We start from the raw sequence: 20,313 nt of genomic DNA on the forward strand, positions 1-20,313 counted from the left end.
TGAGAATGAAAAGCTCATGAATAAAATGCCCCTCTCTGAGAGAGAGCTCTCAATCTCAGCTGCTACTTCGCATGTGAAGTAACTGAAAGCAAAAGAGCATCACCTTGATGAAAGGTCTCATCAGGCTTGATTACCTGTGCTCCTGCTGAAAGAGAAACTTAGTTGGTTTTTTTATGATGTGAAGTAATGCTTCAATTTTGAAATGAAGCAAGAGTTTCAGTTTGGACATTGTTTTGCTCCGGCAGAGTCAGTGTTTGTGTGTGCCCTTGTTGTTGTTGTGCTTTTGGTTTTCCGTTTGGTTCTTGTTGTTGTTATTTTTTTTTAAAAAAGGAGCTGTCTTTCTAGAACCAGTGTGCCAGTATCCGTTCTGTGTGTCTCTGGCTTCTCTTCTTTTCTGATTTCTCTCTTGTTTTCTGAGTTCAGTTGATCAATATAAAGAGGCAGCTTTCCCTTTTTTTGAGATTTACAATTAAACTGTGTTTGCAGCCCATGTGGCTCTGTATGACACAGTTAATGGTTTTGACTGTAATATTTGCAAGGTGTACTATGGATGTTCATGTGGCAAGTAGAGTTGCCTGGTAAGCACATAGGACTGCGAGTTTTGCACATGATTTATGTGATCATAAAAAAGAAACATACATTATTATTCAGTATTTGGTAATTACATACCTGAGAATCTTTGATGTTTTCTTTTTCTACAGGAATTAATGAAGCAGCTGAATGGCATTCAGGTAATTTGTCAAGTTTTCTGAGTTTTGGGGGGTGTTAATACTGTGGTTTCAGAACTTGTTTTAAAATCCTGGGTTTTTATGTTTGATTTCATACCAAAAAAAAGATGAAACACTGACTCTGGGTTTCCGTGCTGAGAATATTATGTATGGTGTATATGTGCATTTGAATAAAAACTTCTTTAGCGTATTTTGAATACTACAGAATTATTTTGCTAGGATCAGTGATTTTTCTTTAAATGCTGTATGTGCCTTGCAAGTTGTTACGAACCGGCCAGCAAACACATAGGTATATTTGAGCTTGAGCTTAAAAGTATGTCAACCTAAGTGCATATTGCCTTCCCAAAATGAGCAGTTCCTCAAAGTCTGTGCTTTGTTTCTGTAGAAAAAGTGCATACTTGCCCTTTTAGGGCTATTTCTATAAAGAGGGACTGTTACAGTTAATTCACATGCAGTGAATATAATGTGTCTTTGTATGTTATTATTAGATATTTTTATCATATTGTGCTGTATAACCATCAGTTGTGCCTTTGTACATATACTGCTACTTTTTAAAGCATTGCTTGTTTTTTCCTTTAAGAATGCAGAAGCTGTACACTTTTTTTGCAATTATGAAGAGAGCAGAGGGAACTACCTGGTAGATGTAGATGGCAATCGCATGCTGGATCTCTACTCTCAGATTTCATCCATTCCAATAGGTAGGAGACAGTCATACCAAAACTTTTTGCTTTGTCCTCAAGCTGTTGTTTTCTTATCTCAGCAGCTTCCAGAGAAGTTGGTTGGTTAACTAAAAACACTGAAGCTGACATAATGTACGCCTTGTTGCAGGTACACCTTACTGCTGTATATTGTGTAGTAGGGTTTTTGCATAGCTGAAGAAACTACAAATTGAATACTTACAGCTCCCTTGAAGTACATAGTGGTACCTGGAAGAAGCTCTAGTATTAATCTTATATAGAATATTCAGGTTCCACAGTTTAGGTTGCCTTTGCTTGGATTTGTGTACTTTGTGATTCTGTAATGGTATGTTACGGTTATAAACATTAGCAAACATAACTTAAATATTGTAATGTTAAATTATATGCTTTAGTTAACATTTCTGTCTCAAAAGAACTGAAAAAAAAAATTGTCTGTGTGGACTCCAGTAGGATGAAACGGGACCAAACACTGAAGTGTGGTACTGAGTGAAAGCAAAGGTGGCACGTCACTTGGGCTGAGGGACCAAACAGTGGACTTACCAAGTGCTTGGGAAAGTCGGTTGATTTTTTTGTGAAGCATTTCAAGAAGGAAAAGCAGCAAGGCAGAGATGTAGGCTCCAACTGCAAGTAATATAGGTTTCGGTCGGTGTTCAGTTTGTTTGATCTCCATCCCTGGTTCCTCTCAGTTGCTTTAAAATATATTTCTGCAGAAGCAAAAAGAGCAGAAGCGCTGGGGTAATTAAAAAGGTAGTCGATGCGCTATGTATAGAAAGCATGATGACTCAACAACATCCCTATAGGCCTCCTTTATTGGCAAACACACGCTAGCAATCTCCAGGTTGTTACCAAATTTTTGGCATCTAAAGGCTTGTAACTGCAATGGGTTTTCAGCTATCCCAGTCTTCTTTGCAAACGGTTAATATTTGTGCTGTCATGTAGCACCTCAGGGGTAAGACAAAGGAGTGCAATGCTTGTATGCCAGTGCTCATCTAACTTAAATGGGATTGGTTTTTCGGTTTCTGGGAAAGGAGGTGCATTTAGTGTTCAAGACCTCCCATTCTTCACACAAGAAATGCTCATTTGGTGGAACTAGTGCATGGTCGTGTAGTCAAAGGGTAGTCAGTGCGTACTCCAGAAGATTGAAATTAAGGTTTTAAGACAGTGCACTGAGGCTTTCTGACCTTCTAGTGCTTGATGGTGCAAGCACACCCCTCTTAATATAGCTTTATGTATAAAATATTTAAGTATTAGGGGGAAAATATTTTCTTAATGGGCAGAAAGGGGTAGGGGCTTCTGCAGTTTACTTTTTCTGGTTGATTGAAACTGGCGACATAGATACAGGACTCCACTACCTCTAATTAATCCTTAGCTAAGCCTCCTTCATGTACAGCAATGCCTTCTTGAGGATAAGCTGGATTTTTTTGTCCTAGAGGACATGTTCCTCAGTCGCAAAGGAACTATAGTACAGTGCTTCATACACCTTCTTGATAATGGCTCTATGATATGTAGCAACAGTAGTAAATGGAAATTTAATACTTACAGGCTGACCTAAATATAATTGAACATACAGCATTAATTTATTTTCATTAAGTTCTGCTGAATGGCAAGACCGACTATCTGAGGTTGCTAATAACGTCCCTTTTGGTGACAGAGTTAGGTTGTAGACTGGGACACCACAACAAGATCACAAGGTGCTTGCTAGTCATCTGTGCTTATCCCTCTACAAGTAAATCCAATAAAACCTTTTATGAATCTGTCAGGACTCCCCAAGATTTAATAATGATCTGCTACACTAGAATATATTTATCAGCAGAGGTTGAGAGGCAGTAAATGCCTGTGCAGAGAGATAAGAATTATAAAGTATAAAAAAACCCTCTAGGCAAAGATGTTCTGGACTGTTTCTTGCTGAAAAACAAAAATTAAACCAGTCTTTTACCACATGGTTTTTGGGAAGTGGTAGCACAACATACTCCTTTCAACCTGTATCGATTCAGTCTAATAGAGTTAGAAACCCCGTGAAGGCAAACACAAGAGGGGATTCTATTGATGTGTTTACTAGCAAACATCCTGGAATAGCAAATGAAACAATCTGCTTTTCAGTGCTGGGAAGGTCTGTTTTTATTTGGGCAGATGCAGAGAAGTAGTTTGGTGTTATTGACAGCAGCTTGCTGCTCGGTTCAAGTGTATTCTTTGGGCTTTCTCCATCTCATTATTTTAGCAGCGTCCAGGTTTTTTCGTTTTGCAGACAGGCACGTTCATGAGCCTGGAGGACATGTACTTTCCTGTCACATTGATCTCGGTACAGAGCAAGAGTGATGAAGCAGGTGCCCTTCTCTTAAGAGCCAGCTCTGACACTTCTTAAAGGAATGTGTTTGAGAGTGGATTCGTAAAGCTACAAACCCTTGCACTGGTCATGGCAATGAAACAAGTTACTGCCTGTTTTCCATCTCAGCCTAGAGCTTTTTTACTTTGTTTACCACATTGTATAACAGATATGTAACCACTTAGTTATTCTGGTGTTAGTTTTACGACTGTGAACCCATGTACCAGTTCAGCATCTTTCTACACGCAGACCTACTCTTTCAGACACAGTCGGGCTTTAAGGATCCGCTCTGCTTTTACTGGGGCCTGTCTGAGGATGCGCCAGAGGAATAGGGAGCGTTAGGAGGAAGGCTGGGCCACTCAGCCTGAAGAAAATGGGAGAGACATCTTGTGTGGGTGGGAAGGGGTAAGTTACGGGCAATAGAAGCCTTGAATATATGTTACGTAAGAGGAGTTGCAAAGATCTCTGCATTCTTCATGCACCTTAGCGCTGGCAATGGAGTTGCATCTTTTTACAGGCAATACCAGAGTTAATTGTTAAGCTTCCTAAGCAATGGTAGCTGTTTATTACAAACTTTTGTAAGGTTTAGTTTGGAGATTTCTGAAACGCTAGATATACTCTTAAAGGTGCTCTCAGCAGCAGCCACAGCTACAGCTCTCAGTGACACAGCTTTCAACTGTGTCGTTCCCTCTAGCCTAACAACAATTCCTCCCATGACAGATGCAATGCAGATTTAGTTGTCAGTGTCCCAAATAGCCACGTGTGTTATCTGCATAATAATTTTAACAGATTCTTTGCAGCATGACACACAGTTAAAACAAGCTGAATATTTCCTTGTTTTGAACTGAAATATTCAAAATGGAATTTACAATTGATTTGTTAATGCAGTAGCCTAATGCTCCGTTGCTAAGACAGTATAATCAGGGCTATTGTCATTCAACTAGAATGAGGAGTTCAGAGGCACGATAAGCTTTCGGAATAAAATTAGTGGTCTGACTTCTTGAGCAGTAGGGAAGATGAGGTTTCCAACTGTTCCTACAAGGGAATATAAAAGATGATGTTTATCTCTCGCTTTGGCATTTCATACATTAGAAATCAGGCTTAAAATGAAATTTTCTTGGCTTCTTCAAAGATTTTTAAAAAATTGTTCGTTTTTTTTAGTAAGATATGTTGGTTTACCTGTAAGCAAGCAGGTTAGAACATCAATGGGTATAAATTAAGCACCTTTATTGTGTTAAACGTTAAAATCCTTAGTATCTTGATGTTTCTGGGTAAAAAGGACAAATTGTTGCATCTTTTTCCAAATAAAAATTTGTCCAAGTAAGGAAAATGAGAAGAAAAACAAAAAGGTGGTCATGAGAGAAAGTGAGAAGTGCAGAATCTCCTTTAATACAAGACAGCGCTTTGTCAAACACGTGTGTTTTACGGTGGTGCACAGCTGAGGTATGTAAATCTGTGACTTAGGAGGAGAGATTTCCAGACAGGTGTCTTGGAATAACTGATGGGATGCGGCAGGTTAGAGACTTGGATGCTCATTAGCCCGTGAGTTTTCGGCGTATGGCTGTCAGTGTAGGCAGCCTCTTCCTTCTGGTAGGATTGTTAGTGATCGTGCATGGATGTCTGCAGCGTGCGGGGGTGGAATGTGAGTCTTCATGCGTACAAATAAGTGTGAGTGTGTATGTGTGTGAAAGCCTAGGTGATGTGAAGGCCAGTACATGCACATCTCGAAACCAAGTTTGGCAGCACCTTGCGCAGAGAGAGTGTTCGGATAGCATTGTAGAGGGTAGGGGCGATGAATGCCATCCAACTGCGGCAGACGTCACGGAGCACTGTCAGGCCATTGGCAAAATTCTGCTGGAGTGCCAGGGCTTATCCCTGCTGGGTCTGCCATAACGTGTGCTCATTGCACGCATCAGCAATGAAAAACTGTCTCCGAGAAAAACACTGCTGTGCTAGTTAAAGTTACCCAGCACCACCCGGCTATGTCTGCTGAGGGACAAAGAGCCCTTGCTGGTATGTCGTTAGTACCTTATAATGCACTGAAATTACAATTGCTAAATGAGCTTTCTTTGGAAAATTGGTAAATATGTGGATTTTTGCTTGTCTGTTTCTTATGGTCAGCTGCCAAAGACTGGGGAACTGCATGGAAGAAAAGCATAAAGGGAGGAATATATGTTTCTAAGGTATTCTCCAATCGAGAAAAATCCAGTCAGTTAAAAAGCACAGTGAGGGGGGGAAAAGCTCTGTTATTGTGCTGGGAATACTCAGTCTGATATTCACGTGGGGTAAGAACAGCTATGAGACTAGAAATGGAGCACCAGCTACTGTGGATGGACACAGCTGCATGGGAGCTTCCCGCCGCAGAGCAGAGCGACAGAAGCACGTCGGGTGGTCAGTGCTAGTGAGAGCCACCGGGTCGAGCAGAGCAGGTTATGGGGAGCGGGACCGGCAAACAGCCTGCTTCAAGGGGGAGAAACTGGAGACACTTCCCTTACCACAGCTAAAAGGTGACGAAGAGAAACAATGGCTTGTGGGCTGCATTGGCAGAAAGTGATCTCTGTTCTTAATTGAGGAAGAGGAGAGGTTCACATGTTGTAGAGAAACCAAATACATGTGGGAAACCTAGAAAGGAGAGTGAGCAAGCATTTAATAATGTTGGTCCCACAATACTTGGAAGAAACTGTGATGCTGCAATCAGGCCCTACCAGGCAAAAGATCTGTGTCATGTTCATTTAATAATATATAATAAAATATATTAAAAAATATAATAATAAAAAAATAATAATTTGTGTTCAATTTTTAGCTTTCAGTATGAAAAGATGTTTTGCTATTGCCTGGCATAAAATTTGTACCAAAGTTCCAGATAATATATTCTGTAAAAGAAGAGAGGTTTGTCCTCCTTTTGAAATAAATTCTATTATTAGTAGTTACATACACAAGCTACACCGAAACAGTCAAGCATTAACTTAAGGTTATTCGCTAGGTTACACTTCACATTAGTTTATTGAAACCAGACAGAAATAACTGTTTTCTTTCTTTGTTCTTTTTAATTAGGTTACAGCCATCCCTCTCTGATAAAGCTTCTACAGCAGCCACAGAACTTGGTAAGTGAATTAAAACACTAGGTACTTGAAGGAGTCCTCTCCCTCCTTGTGGCGGTCTTCCTGATAATGAATGCTTAATGAATCAATTTAAAATACGATAAGATCTTGCTTGCTTTATTTCTCGCTAGATGAGAAGAGCTTCATAGTGTTTAAGAATAGACGTCAAAACCTCTGTGACACTTCACAAGAAGTAAACATTGGGTGATGCAAGTACTTGATGTGTCTGCAGCCAGTTTTAAATCACAGTTCAAGCATAGTGTTTCCAATTAACCCTTTTAGCAGTATTCTTGCATGAAGATTTTTGAGCTTGAAAGCAAGCATAAGTCCTTGAGAAAGAGTATATACTTTGAGTATGAAAATAGTGCCCTAAATCTGGAATGCTGTGGGTGATTTGGGTTTGGGTTTTGTTTTCTCTGGGGGGGTGGGCGGGAGGAGGGGGTAGTGGCTCATTCCCATCTCCTAAGTACTGAGTTGACTAAACCCCTGACATGTCCTTGAAATACTAAAATCTTTAGAGCAACAGGATTATTTCAGAACAGAGTAGTCTGCCTATTTCCCCTAACAGTATACTGGTAGTGATTGGAAATAACCTGGATTAAATTACAGTTGTTGTTGAAAGCTGCATTCTATTTCAAGCTTCCTTTTTTCACTGCTTGGACAGAAGTTTTGGATTTTGTGCGTTTTTTAAAATTTGTAACTCTTTTTGGCACAATAACTTACGCATATAGCACATGGATAAACTGAGCTCGCTGGCTTTTGACTGCACATCAGCAGGCATTTGTTGGTTGTACTGTCTTTCATGACTTGGGCCACTGTTTCTGCAAACCAGTAACAGGTGGCTACACTGCCTGCAAGGCTGTGGGCCAGTTGCCTCTCATACCTGCATTCCCCTTCTCAAAAGAGCCTGCTGGCTCACTCAGCAGCGTGTAAATCCTGAGCCAGCATGTCAAAGTGCAGACGTTTGAGTTCCCTGAGCTGATTTGCTTCATGGAGTGCTCATTTCTTCAGAATGAGAAATCCTGCCTTCCCCAGAACTAAAATACTTCAAGGTTTTTTTTTAAAATAAGTAAAACACCAGGGCTAGAAATGCTGGAGTTATCAAAGGCAGGTCTGGATATTACAGAAGCACTAATATTTCTAATACTTACAGTAACTTGTCATCTCCTCAGAAATAATTTTTACAATACCTTCATTATAATGCAGCAGTAGGCAAAGTCGGATGTTAAACAAACAAAAAACCCCAAAAAAAACCCAAAACCACCACCACACCAAACAAAACCTCCAAACTAAAAATCCTATTGTCTGGTGACAGTTGCTAATTTGTCCATGGGAAAAGAGAAGTTAAGAGGCTGTCAGCTAGAAGCCAGCAGTAACAGGAGCTGCCTCCACAGTCAGTGGTGCCAGCAGGACCCCTCTCTCCCACATGTGACCATGGGAGACGTTACTGGTCTGTACCCTGTGCCAGTTTCTGCAATCTGCGCTATCTCGGTGGAGAGGGTGGCACGAAACCTCCCGATCCGTGCTGCCCGCGCCTCAGCTGCCGGGCAGGTTTGCGGGGCGCTAAGCATGGGCAGGGGGTCACTCTGGCAGTGCCGAGCCCAGCGCTCCTGCAGACAGGAGTGTCTGCTGGGGTCTGACTGCAGGTAAAGTGCCAGCTTTATTGTGAAGGTACGTTTTTTGAGTAATACACTGAGGTGGGGCCCTTGTTTAATGTTTATGATGGGATCGGTGTTTTCTTGTAGGGATTTTTTGTTCGGTGTGTTTGTAATGCTCCATGTACCCTCTTTACAGCCAGCTATAAAGAACAGAATATGCATCTGTTCGTTTCAGACCACAGCAGCCTGATGTCGATGTGCTGTTTTTTCTCAGTACTGAGTATCTCATTAACAAAGAAAGAAATATGCACTTTTCTCCCTAATGGCAAATATTGTCAATTGACTGTGACAGCCCATAATCAAATTCACAACAAATGTATGGTCTCGTATCTCTTAACTTTATGTGAAAATGTACTTCAAAACTGAGATAAAAAGTCATGTAAGATTTCTCATACATACTGAACAAAAATTTTGTGTTAGTCTGTGAGTAACATCCTGGCTTGTGATTTGGGTTTTTTAAGCTTCAGTCTGTTGAAACAATGTTTTCGAATCCATTTGAAGAAGTTAGAGAGTCTTAGCTCATACTCTGCTGTATCTTGTGTGATGTTTGGTCTTCCCTAAGAATTCTGATGAAGTATTCTTACGGGTATGGTGTGACCGCTCACACCTCTTGCTGTGGTCCACACACCTGAATAAATGAGTACTTGTATTGAGGAGAAAGATTGAAAGATGCTGAGAAATGTGCAAGCTTGAGATACATTGAAAATACAAATGTTTTGGGGGAGGCAGTCTGTCCCCTCTGGAGACCCATAAAGACTTAGGTCATCAAAGCTCAGCGTTTAATTTCAGTGATGACTTATTACAACAAGGAAAACAACCAACCAACCAACCAAAAGGGCAAATAATGCTGCTTTGCAGTTGGGAAATTTATTGAGCTTGTCCTTTTCTGAGCAAACTTAATTTAAAATAAAAAGTAGCACATTGTGAATCAAGTAAGATTACCTACAAAGACTAAAAGCAATGATGAATCAATTTTAATCTGTGACGCTTAATTTAAATTAATTGCATAAACATGACAGTCATCTCCATGAGTGGACTGGGAGGACTGCAGGGGGTTTTCCAGAGCTGCTCTTCAGAAAAACCTGCCTGGGCAGCAGGCTCAGCTTTCCCCCAGCTGCTGCTCACTGCCACCAAAAATACCTTTCTCAGAGGTGTGACTCCCGGTTCATAGGACCAATGGGACAACTGACATTGGAAGGGACCTCAGGTGGTCTCTTGCCCAACCTCCTGCTGAAGGAGGGTCAGCTGGGAGATCAGAGCAGGTTGCTCAGGGCTTTATCTGGGGTCTTGAAAACCCCCAAGGAGGGAGACTGCACAGCCTCTTTGGGCCACCTGTTCCACTGCTTCACTGTTTCCTGATGAAGCAGCTCTTCCTTATACCCAAGTCAGTGCCTCTTGTGTTTGACTTCTCGTCGCTTCTCATCTTCCCACTGAAGACCCTGGAGCCTGGCTCCATCTTCTCAGTAACCTCCACGTAGGTATGGGAAGGCTGTATTCCTGTCATTGCTTCTGTGATTACCGAGGCCCTTGCAGCGACACAGATTCAGTTCTGTTGGCAGACGGAGAAAGGGAATGGTTGGAGAAAAAAAATCTGGGAAGCAGACACGAGTTCAACCAGGTAGTTTCCTGGTTGGCTATGGAATTCCACTGTTAGGAGAGATTGCATTGCATCCATGAATACTACTTCAGTGGCTCCTGGTCCGTGTCAGACGTCAATCAGGAAATGGTAAGGAGAAAACTGGGAAGCCAGGAATCTGCTGTTGTAATGCACGATAGAGGATGTACCTGTAATTCAGGCTGTGCGCTGGGAAGGGTGCTGTGCAGACTGCGGGCTCTAGAATGGGAAGTCCTTACTGGCAAATCGACAGCCTTCATGAAAACAGTACAGCTGGAAAGGAGTGTCACCGGTGTGTCTGGATATATCATAGCCAATGTTCTTGAGCTTGAATAAGCATGTGTTGCTCAGCAGTGAAGTAACCTACAGAGTAGCTTCTCACCATAGTGCCCGTTGCTGTGCATGCCAGAGGAGCCTAGGAGGGAGACAGCATGCCGGTGTGCACACGTTCTTTGTCAGGAATGTATTTTATTATAGTGATACGTTGCTGAACCCTGCATGTTATCTTTCTCAGATGTAGCCCCTATCCTTTAAGTTTACCTTTGCCTTGTTCTTTCAAATCCCGTTGTAATAGTACGTGGAGGATGTTTAGAACCACAGCATTCTGAAATGGTCTGTCTTGGAGCTTGGTAAGGAAGAAAATGCTGCTATCCTAACTGAATTTAGATCTAGCTATTCAAACTGAAGGCAAGTAATTAAGATTTTAAAGTGTATTTCCTGTGCATAAGGAAAGTTAAGATTGAGCAACTAAAATGGCAATACTGAAGAGGCACTGTCGGTATCAGTTAGCATGCACCTTTTCTAAGGTGTCCTGCAAGAATAAAGTATTAAGGATTAGACAAACGTATTCCAAGACATGAATATTATTACCTGGTTTTAAAACTCCTTGTGCTGTGACTACAAATTTCTGGCTGCCTTGATATCAACATGATATTTTTCACATTGTCATAAAACCTAACAATTTCTCTTCCTTGATCTTTTTAGAGCACTTTTATCAACAGACCTGCTCTAGGGATTTTACCTCCAGAGAACTTTGCAGAAAGACTGAAGGAATCTTTGCTATCAGTAAGTTTGAGATAGCAGTGATGAGTTACTAAGTTTTGTGTTTAGGGACACAGGCATGTCAAGGGATGCTATGGATTTTACTAGGGAACATTACAGATTAGCTGTTTGCCCACCTGCCTTCCCAGTACATGTAATGAGATCAAACCTTTTTCCCTGACTTGCCAGCTGAATGTGGGGGTGACATATCTGCTCTGCACAGATACTGCCTCTTTCATTCTGGATTCAAGAACTGATGAGAAAAAATGTTTTCACTAATTTCTGTTCCCTGTGCTTCCATAAGAGACAGTGGAATAAGTGGCTTCTGTCTTGATTTAAATTTGAAGGTTCTTGGGACAGAAGCTGAGTCAAGCCCTCTCAGCTGCAGCTGAAACTGCCTTTCTTCATCATAGGCATGGCTGGTCCCCCATTGCACCGCAGCTCAGGACCTTAAGGACTGATCAGTATTACCATCGCTTTGCACTATACTTGTGCTTAATATTGTGGAGTCATTTTCTGTCTTCATTGACAGGTGGCTCCTAAGGGCCTGCCACAGGTGATCACCATGTCTTGCGGATCCTGCTCCAATGAAAATGCCTTTAAAGCAATATTTATGTGGTACAGAGTGAGTAAAATACCAAGATTTTTTTTTTTGTAGGTTTAGATGTAGATATGAGAACTTATTCATAATCAGAACTGTTACTGTAAAACAAAGTAAGCCTTGGAGGGTTGCCTTGGTCATGATGTTATTTATATTCAACCTAGTATGAAATCTTTATTAAAAAGTGTTCTTCTAAGCTTTCACTTATTTTTCACAACTTTAGAAATTATAAAGAAAAGGAAATAAAAGAAAGTGCAGATTGCAGTCAGTATGTAAGAGCCACAGTCAGTCTCATCTTTGGTTCTATTTAAAATTTGAAATACCAGCGTTACTCATTTGTGGTGCAGCCATAAATGCCTTAGTTACAACTACAGGAAAACTATCTGTTGGGTGGTTGTTTATTTTTTTTATTATTTTTTTTTCCAGAACAAGGAGAGGGGCCATACTAATGTCACAAAAGAGGAACTGGAATCTTGCATGATTAACCAGGTAACATTTGTTCTTTACCACACCTACAGATGCGCCACTGGCTTGGATTTATAAGGGAAGATTGGGAGGAAAAATTGGCATTACTGTCTCCGAAGTGGAATCTCAGTTTTTTAAATTTAGGAAATGGCGAATTACAAACCGCTTTCAACAAATATCAAGACCTGTTGCTTGTATTCTTTTGCATCCTTCCCAGTTGTGAATCTTGGGAAGATCTCCCTTTTTCCATGACATATAATATGCTAGAGAGGGGCCCAGGTGACGGATGGTTCCATGGAGACCAGATCATTAATATATGGACAAGTTTACAAATAACAGACTTTCTTCCCACCCACCCCCCACCCCAAAGTTGTGATTTTGATAGCTTAAAACTGATCAAGGGGTTGATTAAAATTTGACTGACTAACCATAGGCAGGATGAGGAAATTGAGATGCTGCTGATAAAACTCTGAAGTCCTATTCACCTTCAAGCAAGGTGGTCTTGTTCTTGCCAGTCACAAATCTTATCATGCAACAATAGCAGAAAAGAGAGTATTGAATCTCTTCTTTGAGATAATCATGTTAGAAATGAATGACCTGCTGGTTTCAGCCTGATCTTTGGCACTTCTGTAGCGATAAGCAATTAATTTCATTCCCATGGGATTGGGGAGCTCATTTGGCTTTAAAAAGGAGAAGGGTTCTTAAAGGGTTTTTTGCTTTTTTTGTCTTCAGAATTATTTTTTAAGTCCTGTGATGTTGCTTATGGCATGGTCAGACAGATGGCTGTGCCAACACAGATAAGAGGATGGCACATCATGACCCAAAGGAACAGGAATTTTCTAAGATGCCCAAAGACTTGTAAAACTAATGATCGCCTTTGTCCAAGTTTAGCTGTCTAGACGTTAGGATTCCTCTTTGAGCTAATTGTCTGAGTTCTCTTTACAGTTGGGGGAGGGGATGGATTTGAGAGGGCAGCTCCAGCCCTTGTTTCAGAGGGGATCTCCAGAATCCAGTTACAAATACCGAAGCCTTGACCCGGTAGCTGAGTGTGGGGTACAAGACTAAAGGTGTACATGGAGTGTGTTAAGTGGTGACAATCCTCTCACTCGCAGGATACAAGAGAGGTATAAAGAGAATTTGTATTTTTAGAGGAGTTGGGGGACTAGGCCCAGTGGATCCGTTTATTAAATTCCAGATAGTGTACAGTTTGCATGTCCTTTGTCATGGTTCCTTCTCATTCTTGGTACAGCGAGTCACCAGGAATGCATGGGGTGTCCAGCACAGGGCAGCCCCAGTTCTCCCCGCAGAGCACCCGGTGCCACAGCTGGGCACAGCCACCCCGTACGCACGTGCTTGAAGTTCGTTCAAACCAGGCTGATTGCGCTGAACGTTCAGCCTTTGTGTGATCTGTATGTTAAGTGATATTATGATATGGTATCAATTGCCAAGTATTCGTTAACGATTAATTTTAAGAGGTCAGGTAGGGGATGACAAATGCATTTGTTTAAATGGGTAAATGTAACAATTTGTGGTGCCTGATGATTGGAGAGGAAGCTGATTGGCATGCTGTGAGCGGCAGCAGCTTGGCTCCAGCTATCCTGCTGTGCTCTGGCCATGGGCTTGTGTCTGGGTTGCGCCAGGCAGCTGCGCGGGCGGCAGGGCCACCTGCCCCGGCACCGCCTGCTGACCGCCGGCCTGTCTGCTCTGCTTGCAGCCCCCCGGCTGCCCCGACTACGCCATGCTCTCCTTCATGGGCGGCTTCCACGGAAGGACCCTGGGTAAGAAGCACTGCTGGCCACACCGCCCCTGCCCTTGCCTCCTCTCGGCTGCGCAGTAAGCTGTCACCTCGCTGTAGTTCCTGAGAAGTCGTTTTTCTCCTTAGATCGTTCCAGTGGAGAAACTGTAGGTTTATTAGTTTGCCTTGGAAGCTCCCCCCAGTACTGAAACAAAATATTTGAATGAAAGTGGGAATAAATTTTACTTTTTTTTAAAAAACAGGTTTTCAGAAGGTCTCTCATTTTCATTCTGAATCCAAGGTTTCCTGTCTATACTGCTAAAAATTTAACTCTGGGGGTAAAAGCACCACAACAGACAAACAGTATGTCACTAATTTTTACCATTTTGTATCAGCTCAATCCCTGTTCTAAACATGTTACCCCAGAGCGCTGTAATTCTGGGCTTTGCGAGCAGTTGTCTTTGGGCAGGTGAAACCCATCTCATCTGAGCAACCTGTTCAGGGGAACAAGAGGTTCTCCTGTTCTTCTGAAACAGCGCATGTGGAAACTGATGCTTGAACGCTAGAGCAATCCACTTAAGCTTGACTAAATCCAGTTACCCAGTTTTTCAGAAAATAAAGTGAAAACATAGAGCAATTAAAAGAATTCTACAGTCCTGGTGTTGGGCAGTTGTTTACCTCTTGGTAGCTTTTTTCCTGTATTTTTCCTAGACAGGTATTATTTCAATTGTTGCTTTTCTGGGTTTAGGTTGCTTAGCTACAACTCACTCTAAAGCCATTCATAAGTTGGACATTCCATCGCTGGACTGGCCTATTGCTCCATTTCCAAGGCTGAAGTATCCTCTGGAAGACTTTGTGAAAGAGAATCAACAGGAAGAAGCCCGTTGTTTAGAGGAGGTAAAAAATTCACTGGCAGCTTTCTCTTGGTTTTGTTTTGAAATAATGAATAGTCAGTAGGATTAGCTGCTTTTCACTAAAAGAATGTTTTCAGGGATTGGAACAACATGTGATTAAAACAGCATTCACGGTTGTTTACGGTCCGAGGTTTGTCCCTGCCTTTCAGAAGAACAGCCAGCTCACTGCAAACTAGGGCTCTACATGGATCGTGCCACAGTGCAATTTCACACGCAGGGCAAGTTCATTGTATCACAGTGAACTTGGCTGCCAAGGGAGAGCGCGGGTGTACAACCCTCTGCAGAGATCCTGTAACAGGATTTCGAGTTTTTCAGCTTTTTTGTGGTAGCTGCCTGGCATAGCAAGCTACAGCGGTTTCCACCAGACTTTCAGCTGAAATGTGCTAGAGCTTTCACACCATTGTAGATAAACGTGCAACTAGGTACAGTGTGGTTAGGATACAACTTAAACTGAGGCATTTTTCAGGAAGAAGAGGGCAGTGTTAAATGCTGGAGGAACTGCTTGTTAATTCCTTGTGCTTCCTGACACCTTTTAGCCAGAGATGTCTTTGAAAAGCTGAAGTTCTGTTGCTAAGATGTAATCTTTCTGGGAGTAAATTTGTGAATGGTCTGAAAGGAGAATGTACCATAAATGTGTGATTTCCAGGTGGAAGACCTGATTGTAAAGTACAGGAAAAAGAAGAAGATTGTGGCTGGAATCATTGTAGAACCCATCCAGTCAGAGGGAGGGGACAACCACGCTTCAGATGACTTCTTCAGAAAGCTACGAGATATTGCCAGAAAGGTAGTAAAATATTTCAGTGTTTGCTCAGTGGTAGCTAAACATGCAAATACTTCTTCCTGTCTGCAGGGGCCAGCCGCCCTGCCCAGGCACTCTGGGAGCTTCCCAGGCCTCCTCACTAGGAGCTGGGGTAGTTACATACTTGTGTTCAGATACAAGCAGCCCTCGTCCGCGCAGTTTTCTCTTCCATTCGATGCACACCTAGTGGTTTCCTCAGTCTGGTAAATTTTCTTCTACTGTCTGAGAGAGAAATTACTTGTAATTCGTTAACTATGGATTTTGCAGTAGTGTTCTTTAAATGATGATTTAAATTTGTTGAGGGGGTTCAAACAATTTCAGAAGAGGCGGGTTTGGAAAAGGGTCATTTTTTGTTGACATGCTTGGTTTTAGTTGCAAAAAAAAGCTGAAATACAAATTGAGTCCAGCCATAGCGCTGATGTTCCAATAAAAGAATGAAAAGAACAGATGTCTTGATACTTGGGAGTGTGAAGTTACCTGTTTAGAAGCACTCCCCTCAATAATACCTACTCTGAGCTTTTTTAACCCTCAAAACATTTGTGTGCTGACAGAGAAGAGCATGGGTGACATTTGGAAAATTCTGTTCTGCCATGAGAAGCAGCAGCTTCTCCTATTGTTAACAGCTGCTCGTGCCAGGGTGATAAGAGTAAATACAGTGAAATGAAAAGGTTTGCCCTGGCTAACGTGAGATGCTGCAAAAAGTATTTACCAATTGTTTTTAATTACAATATCATATGGCCTGATCTCCCTGTCCCAAAGTTTCAACAAAATACTCCTTCACATTACAAAAGCCCACATTGCCACATAAAGTGAGTAGCTCTTCCAGCAGGCTGGTCTGAAAAGGCAGCTCTTCCAGGATCATTTTAGGGCCCTAGACAGAAGGGTATTGGTATTGCCTTTGTGCCACACAAAATGTCACCCAGACTCCTCCCAGATGTTTTCAGGTATCCTCTAGTTAAGACTATATAAAAACATGTGCTTTGTGAATTTAGGTAGAAAATAAGTTTCTAGTGTCTTTCTGAAAAAATAGCTGAATTTGTAATTGTGAAATCTAAGGCACAGTGAGTGGTGTTGGTACGGGGCTTGAGGAGGGGAGATTTGGAGCGGTGGAGGGTGAGGGAGCAGGGATCTTGCATGTAACAGGCTTGTATTTATCTATTCGCTACGGGAGGTATTTTTGATTCAGAAGTGAGGACTCACATTCCCTGCTCTTCACATCTATCCCCGCAGCATGGCTGTGCGTTCTTGGTGGATGAGGTGCAGACGGGAGGCGGCTGCACAGGAAAATTCTGGGCACATGAACACTGGGGCCTGGATGACCCAGCTGATGTGGTAACGTTCAGTAAGAAGATGATGACAGGAGGATTTTTCCACAAAGAGGAGTTCAGGCCAAACGCTGTAAGATTTTCAATGAAACTTGAACTCTGTGCTAGTTGGTGACACGTTCATGGGTAACCATAATGTCCATGGAAGAGACAGGCCTGCCTTCAGTAACGCAGGCTCAGCTCGATGGAGCTGCTGTTTCACAGATACTTGCTTTGTGCTTGCACAAAAGTTGTTGCTGCTTCACTTTTATTCCAGTTGCTGTCAGCCACAAGGGTCGTAAAGCTGATGGGAGGGACAGAGAACTGGTTTAGCCTGATGAACTAACCCTCAGTACAAAATCCAACCACAAACCAATGTCTTTTTCTCTAGGACACCTTGGGTATCCTCAGAGCTTGTGTGTCAGCATTATGGATTTTGTCAGCAAGATTTCTTCTCATTAATGACATTTAGATGTAATAAATGGGAAAAAAAATAATTAAGGGGGAGAACCTAAAGCTTGAATGTAAAACCTGTATGGATGATACTTGTCTGCGTGTCATCTCTAGCCATGTTTCAGTGAAATGGCAGAGCAGCAAGACAGATTGCACTACATTTGTAGCGTAAAGTAGTTGCCCTTTGTTTCTGAAAAAAAAAAGGGGGCGTTATGAGATTAGTGAGATTTTTTTCATACACCAGATGAGATTTTTCATACAGCAGATATTTGCGCTACCAGTTTGATGACTTGCTTTTCTTTATGGTAGTGATTTGCCTGTTGACATGTTCCACAACTCTTTCCACCCTTTCCCAAGCCCTATCGAATTTTTAACACCTGGCTTGGAGATCCATCCAAGAACCTCATGCTTGCTGAAGTCATTAAGGTTATAAAGAGAGAAGACCTTCTAAACAATGCAACCCACGCCGGGAAAGCTCTGCTGACTGGGCTGCTGGATTTACAGGTAAGCACCTGGAAGGAGGGGTTTGCTGGTCGGGTAGGATCTGACCTCATCCAATTTAAACACTTGGGCTGAGGAACTCCAGCTGGGGACCAGACCATAACCGTAACTTGCCAGTTTATACCAGGGGTCCTCAAACTTTTTAAACAGGGGGCCGGCGCGCGGATGAAGTGGCGGGAGGTCATCTGCGGCTGCTTCGTTTCCCCTCCCAACCCCTAGCGGGGGGTTGGGGGTGGTGGTGTCTGTAAATACCGGGGGCCGGATTGAGGACCGTGGGGGGTCATATCCAGCCCGCGGGCCGTAGTTTGAGGGCCCCTGGTTTAGATACTTCAGTGCAAGCCCGTGTAGCTGTCCCATTTGGAATTGACATAAACTTACTGGCTTAAGAATGCTGGGTTTGTACAGCTTAACCCAAGAGAGTGACCCCCTAAATATCTGAAGGTGTGAGCTGCAGCTAGTTATGTTGTTTTGCTGGAAGGCTCTGGCAGCACAAGCAGCTACCATTTCCTTGTCCTGAAAGTTCCTTTTAAAGGAAAGTGCTTTTGTATTTTGTTATGATGCTGTTGGGCTGTTGACACAAGAAAACTGTAGCTCTCCCTCCCTTGACTAGTGGAAATTCCTCACAGCTTTAACTGTGGAGCCCTACGTGAGAGGGAAAATCACAGGCATTTAAGGGTACGCTCGCAGCTGCTCACCTCCCAGAAGGGGTCTTTTGCAGGACAAAACCAAATAGTGTCTCTGCTCCCTCCACAGCTTCAAGCCGTAGCAGGCAGAACAGAGACAATTACAATCTTCATACTTTGGAGGGCCAGAGTACAACTAGCACCATCCAAAAAAGGTTATTCTTATACAAGATGAGGATTGCAACTGATAGTAAGTGAAGCAGCTAATACTAGCAAGCACCTTAGCACAGCCTAAGAACGAGCTGGCCTCTAGCCCCATTCCGGATTATTTATGCTCAGGTTTTCTGAAGCGCACATTAGATGCAAGGTGCTCTACACTTGCTTCGGGAGTCTCAAAAAGGGGCGTAAATTGATTCTCGTTTCCTGCTTTGTGAGGAGAGCACCTGCCTGCTGTGGGCTCTGCAGCCTGTGGCTGTTCGGACCTGTGTCAGGAAGGGGAGCGGGACACAAGTTTATGTGAGAAACGAGCCTGTGCCACAGCTCCGCTCCACCAGGCCGGAGGCGGCAGGTCTGCAGGTGGCAGAGCCTGGCAGTGCTGCGCTTGCTGCCGGGTGCCCTCTGCTGCAGCAGCTGCCATGCATACCTGCTCGCCTCTCTTTGCAGGCTCGTTATCCCCATCTCATCAGCAGAGTGAGAGGAAGAGGAACATTCTGTTCGTTTGACACTCCAAATGATGCAACTAGAAACAAGTTGATTACAATAGCCAGAAACAAAGGTAAGAAAGTTTGTGTGCGTGTGTATTAACTTCAAATGCCAAAGGGCACACACGTAATGCTTTACGTTTTCCTTTTTTGTATGGCATACGTGTACTACAATAGCAGAGGACAAGAGTGAAATTATGATCAAAGCTGTATTTAGACTTTTCTGGCAAGACTTGCGTTTTCAGAGACATCAGACCAGACCGTTGCGTGGTGTGAACGTTGACTGTTCTCTATAGGTCTGACATTACTGAAGAGATCTACGCAGGGCATGAGTTTTTGCAACAACACTTTCCTATTCCTCTGCAGTGAATTGAAGTGCACCCAGGCATGGCTTATTTCTAGACACAGCTGAGGAAAATTAGAAGTTAATATAACTGTCACTCAGGAAAACACAGAGCTGTGAATTCTATGGGATACCTAATAATGAAATAACGAGTTGCCAAAAAAGGGCACAGACCTACAGCTACATCCCTCTCTTACTCCAGAATCCTCACCCAGCTGTAGACAAGCGCAGGTATTGGGAGGGGAGCCTTGTGATCTGAAGCCTACCTAACATTCTTGTTGAATCTAACTGCATGTAGGCCCTGGGTTTGCTGCTGTTGCTCATACCTCTTGAAAGAAGCAGGCATGATGCTTGTGAACTATTTTGAAACCAAAATTTTACAGTGTAAGAGACACTGATATTTTTTGTTCTTGGAAACTAAGTCAGCAGGGAGAGAAGGCAAGTGGTTTGTTTCATGGTAAACCAAGGCTATGCGTAGAGGCAAGGTAAGCTCAGCTCAATGGTATGGATTTTTATTGCCCACAGCTATTTCAAAGAATTAAGTTTTTAAGATTTGGGGGTGAAAAAACCTAACAAAACTATGCATTTAAAGTACTGCAGGAAGAAGTTTGCCAGCACTGAGATATTTTTAACTTTTTGTAATGAAAACCAAAGTAGTTTAAAAACAAAATTGCAAAGAAACGTGCTGTGTCTTGCTCGTTCTGGCGGTG

General features: G+C 42.6%; 1 protein-coding gene across 2 annotated transcripts in view; it reads left to right on the plus strand.

Annotated features, from left to right (window-relative positions):
* The window catches only part of ABAT (4-aminobutyrate aminotransferase), a 57,428-nt gene that overhangs the window by 34,593 nt on the left and 2,522 nt on the right, over positions 1 to 20,313 (plus strand). For both annotated transcript variants that reach the window (XM_037385741.1, XM_037385742.1), the window contains exons 4-15: positions 702 to 731; positions 1,309 to 1,426; positions 6,804 to 6,853; positions 11,108 to 11,188; positions 11,697 to 11,789; positions 12,192 to 12,254; positions 13,945 to 14,008; positions 14,714 to 14,862; positions 15,526 to 15,663; positions 16,909 to 17,076; positions 17,793 to 17,939; positions 19,223 to 19,334. In XM_037385741.1, the coding sequence (XP_037241638.1) occupies positions 702 to 731; positions 1,309 to 1,426; positions 6,804 to 6,853; positions 11,108 to 11,188; positions 11,697 to 11,789; positions 12,192 to 12,254; positions 13,945 to 14,008; positions 14,714 to 14,862; positions 15,526 to 15,663; positions 16,909 to 17,076; positions 17,793 to 17,939; positions 19,223 to 19,334 (1,213 nt within the window). The remainder of the gene's footprint in view (positions 1 to 701; positions 732 to 1,308; positions 1,427 to 6,803; positions 6,854 to 11,107; positions 11,189 to 11,696; positions 11,790 to 12,191; positions 12,255 to 13,944; positions 14,009 to 14,713; positions 14,863 to 15,525; positions 15,664 to 16,908; positions 17,077 to 17,792; positions 17,940 to 19,222; positions 19,335 to 20,313) is intronic.

This window comes from Falco rusticolus, chromosome 4 (assembly GCF_015220075.1).
Source record: "Falco rusticolus isolate bFalRus1 chromosome 4, bFalRus1.pri, whole genome shotgun sequence".
Classification (NCBI taxonomy): domain Eukaryota; kingdom Metazoa; phylum Chordata; class Aves; order Falconiformes; family Falconidae; genus Falco; species Falco rusticolus.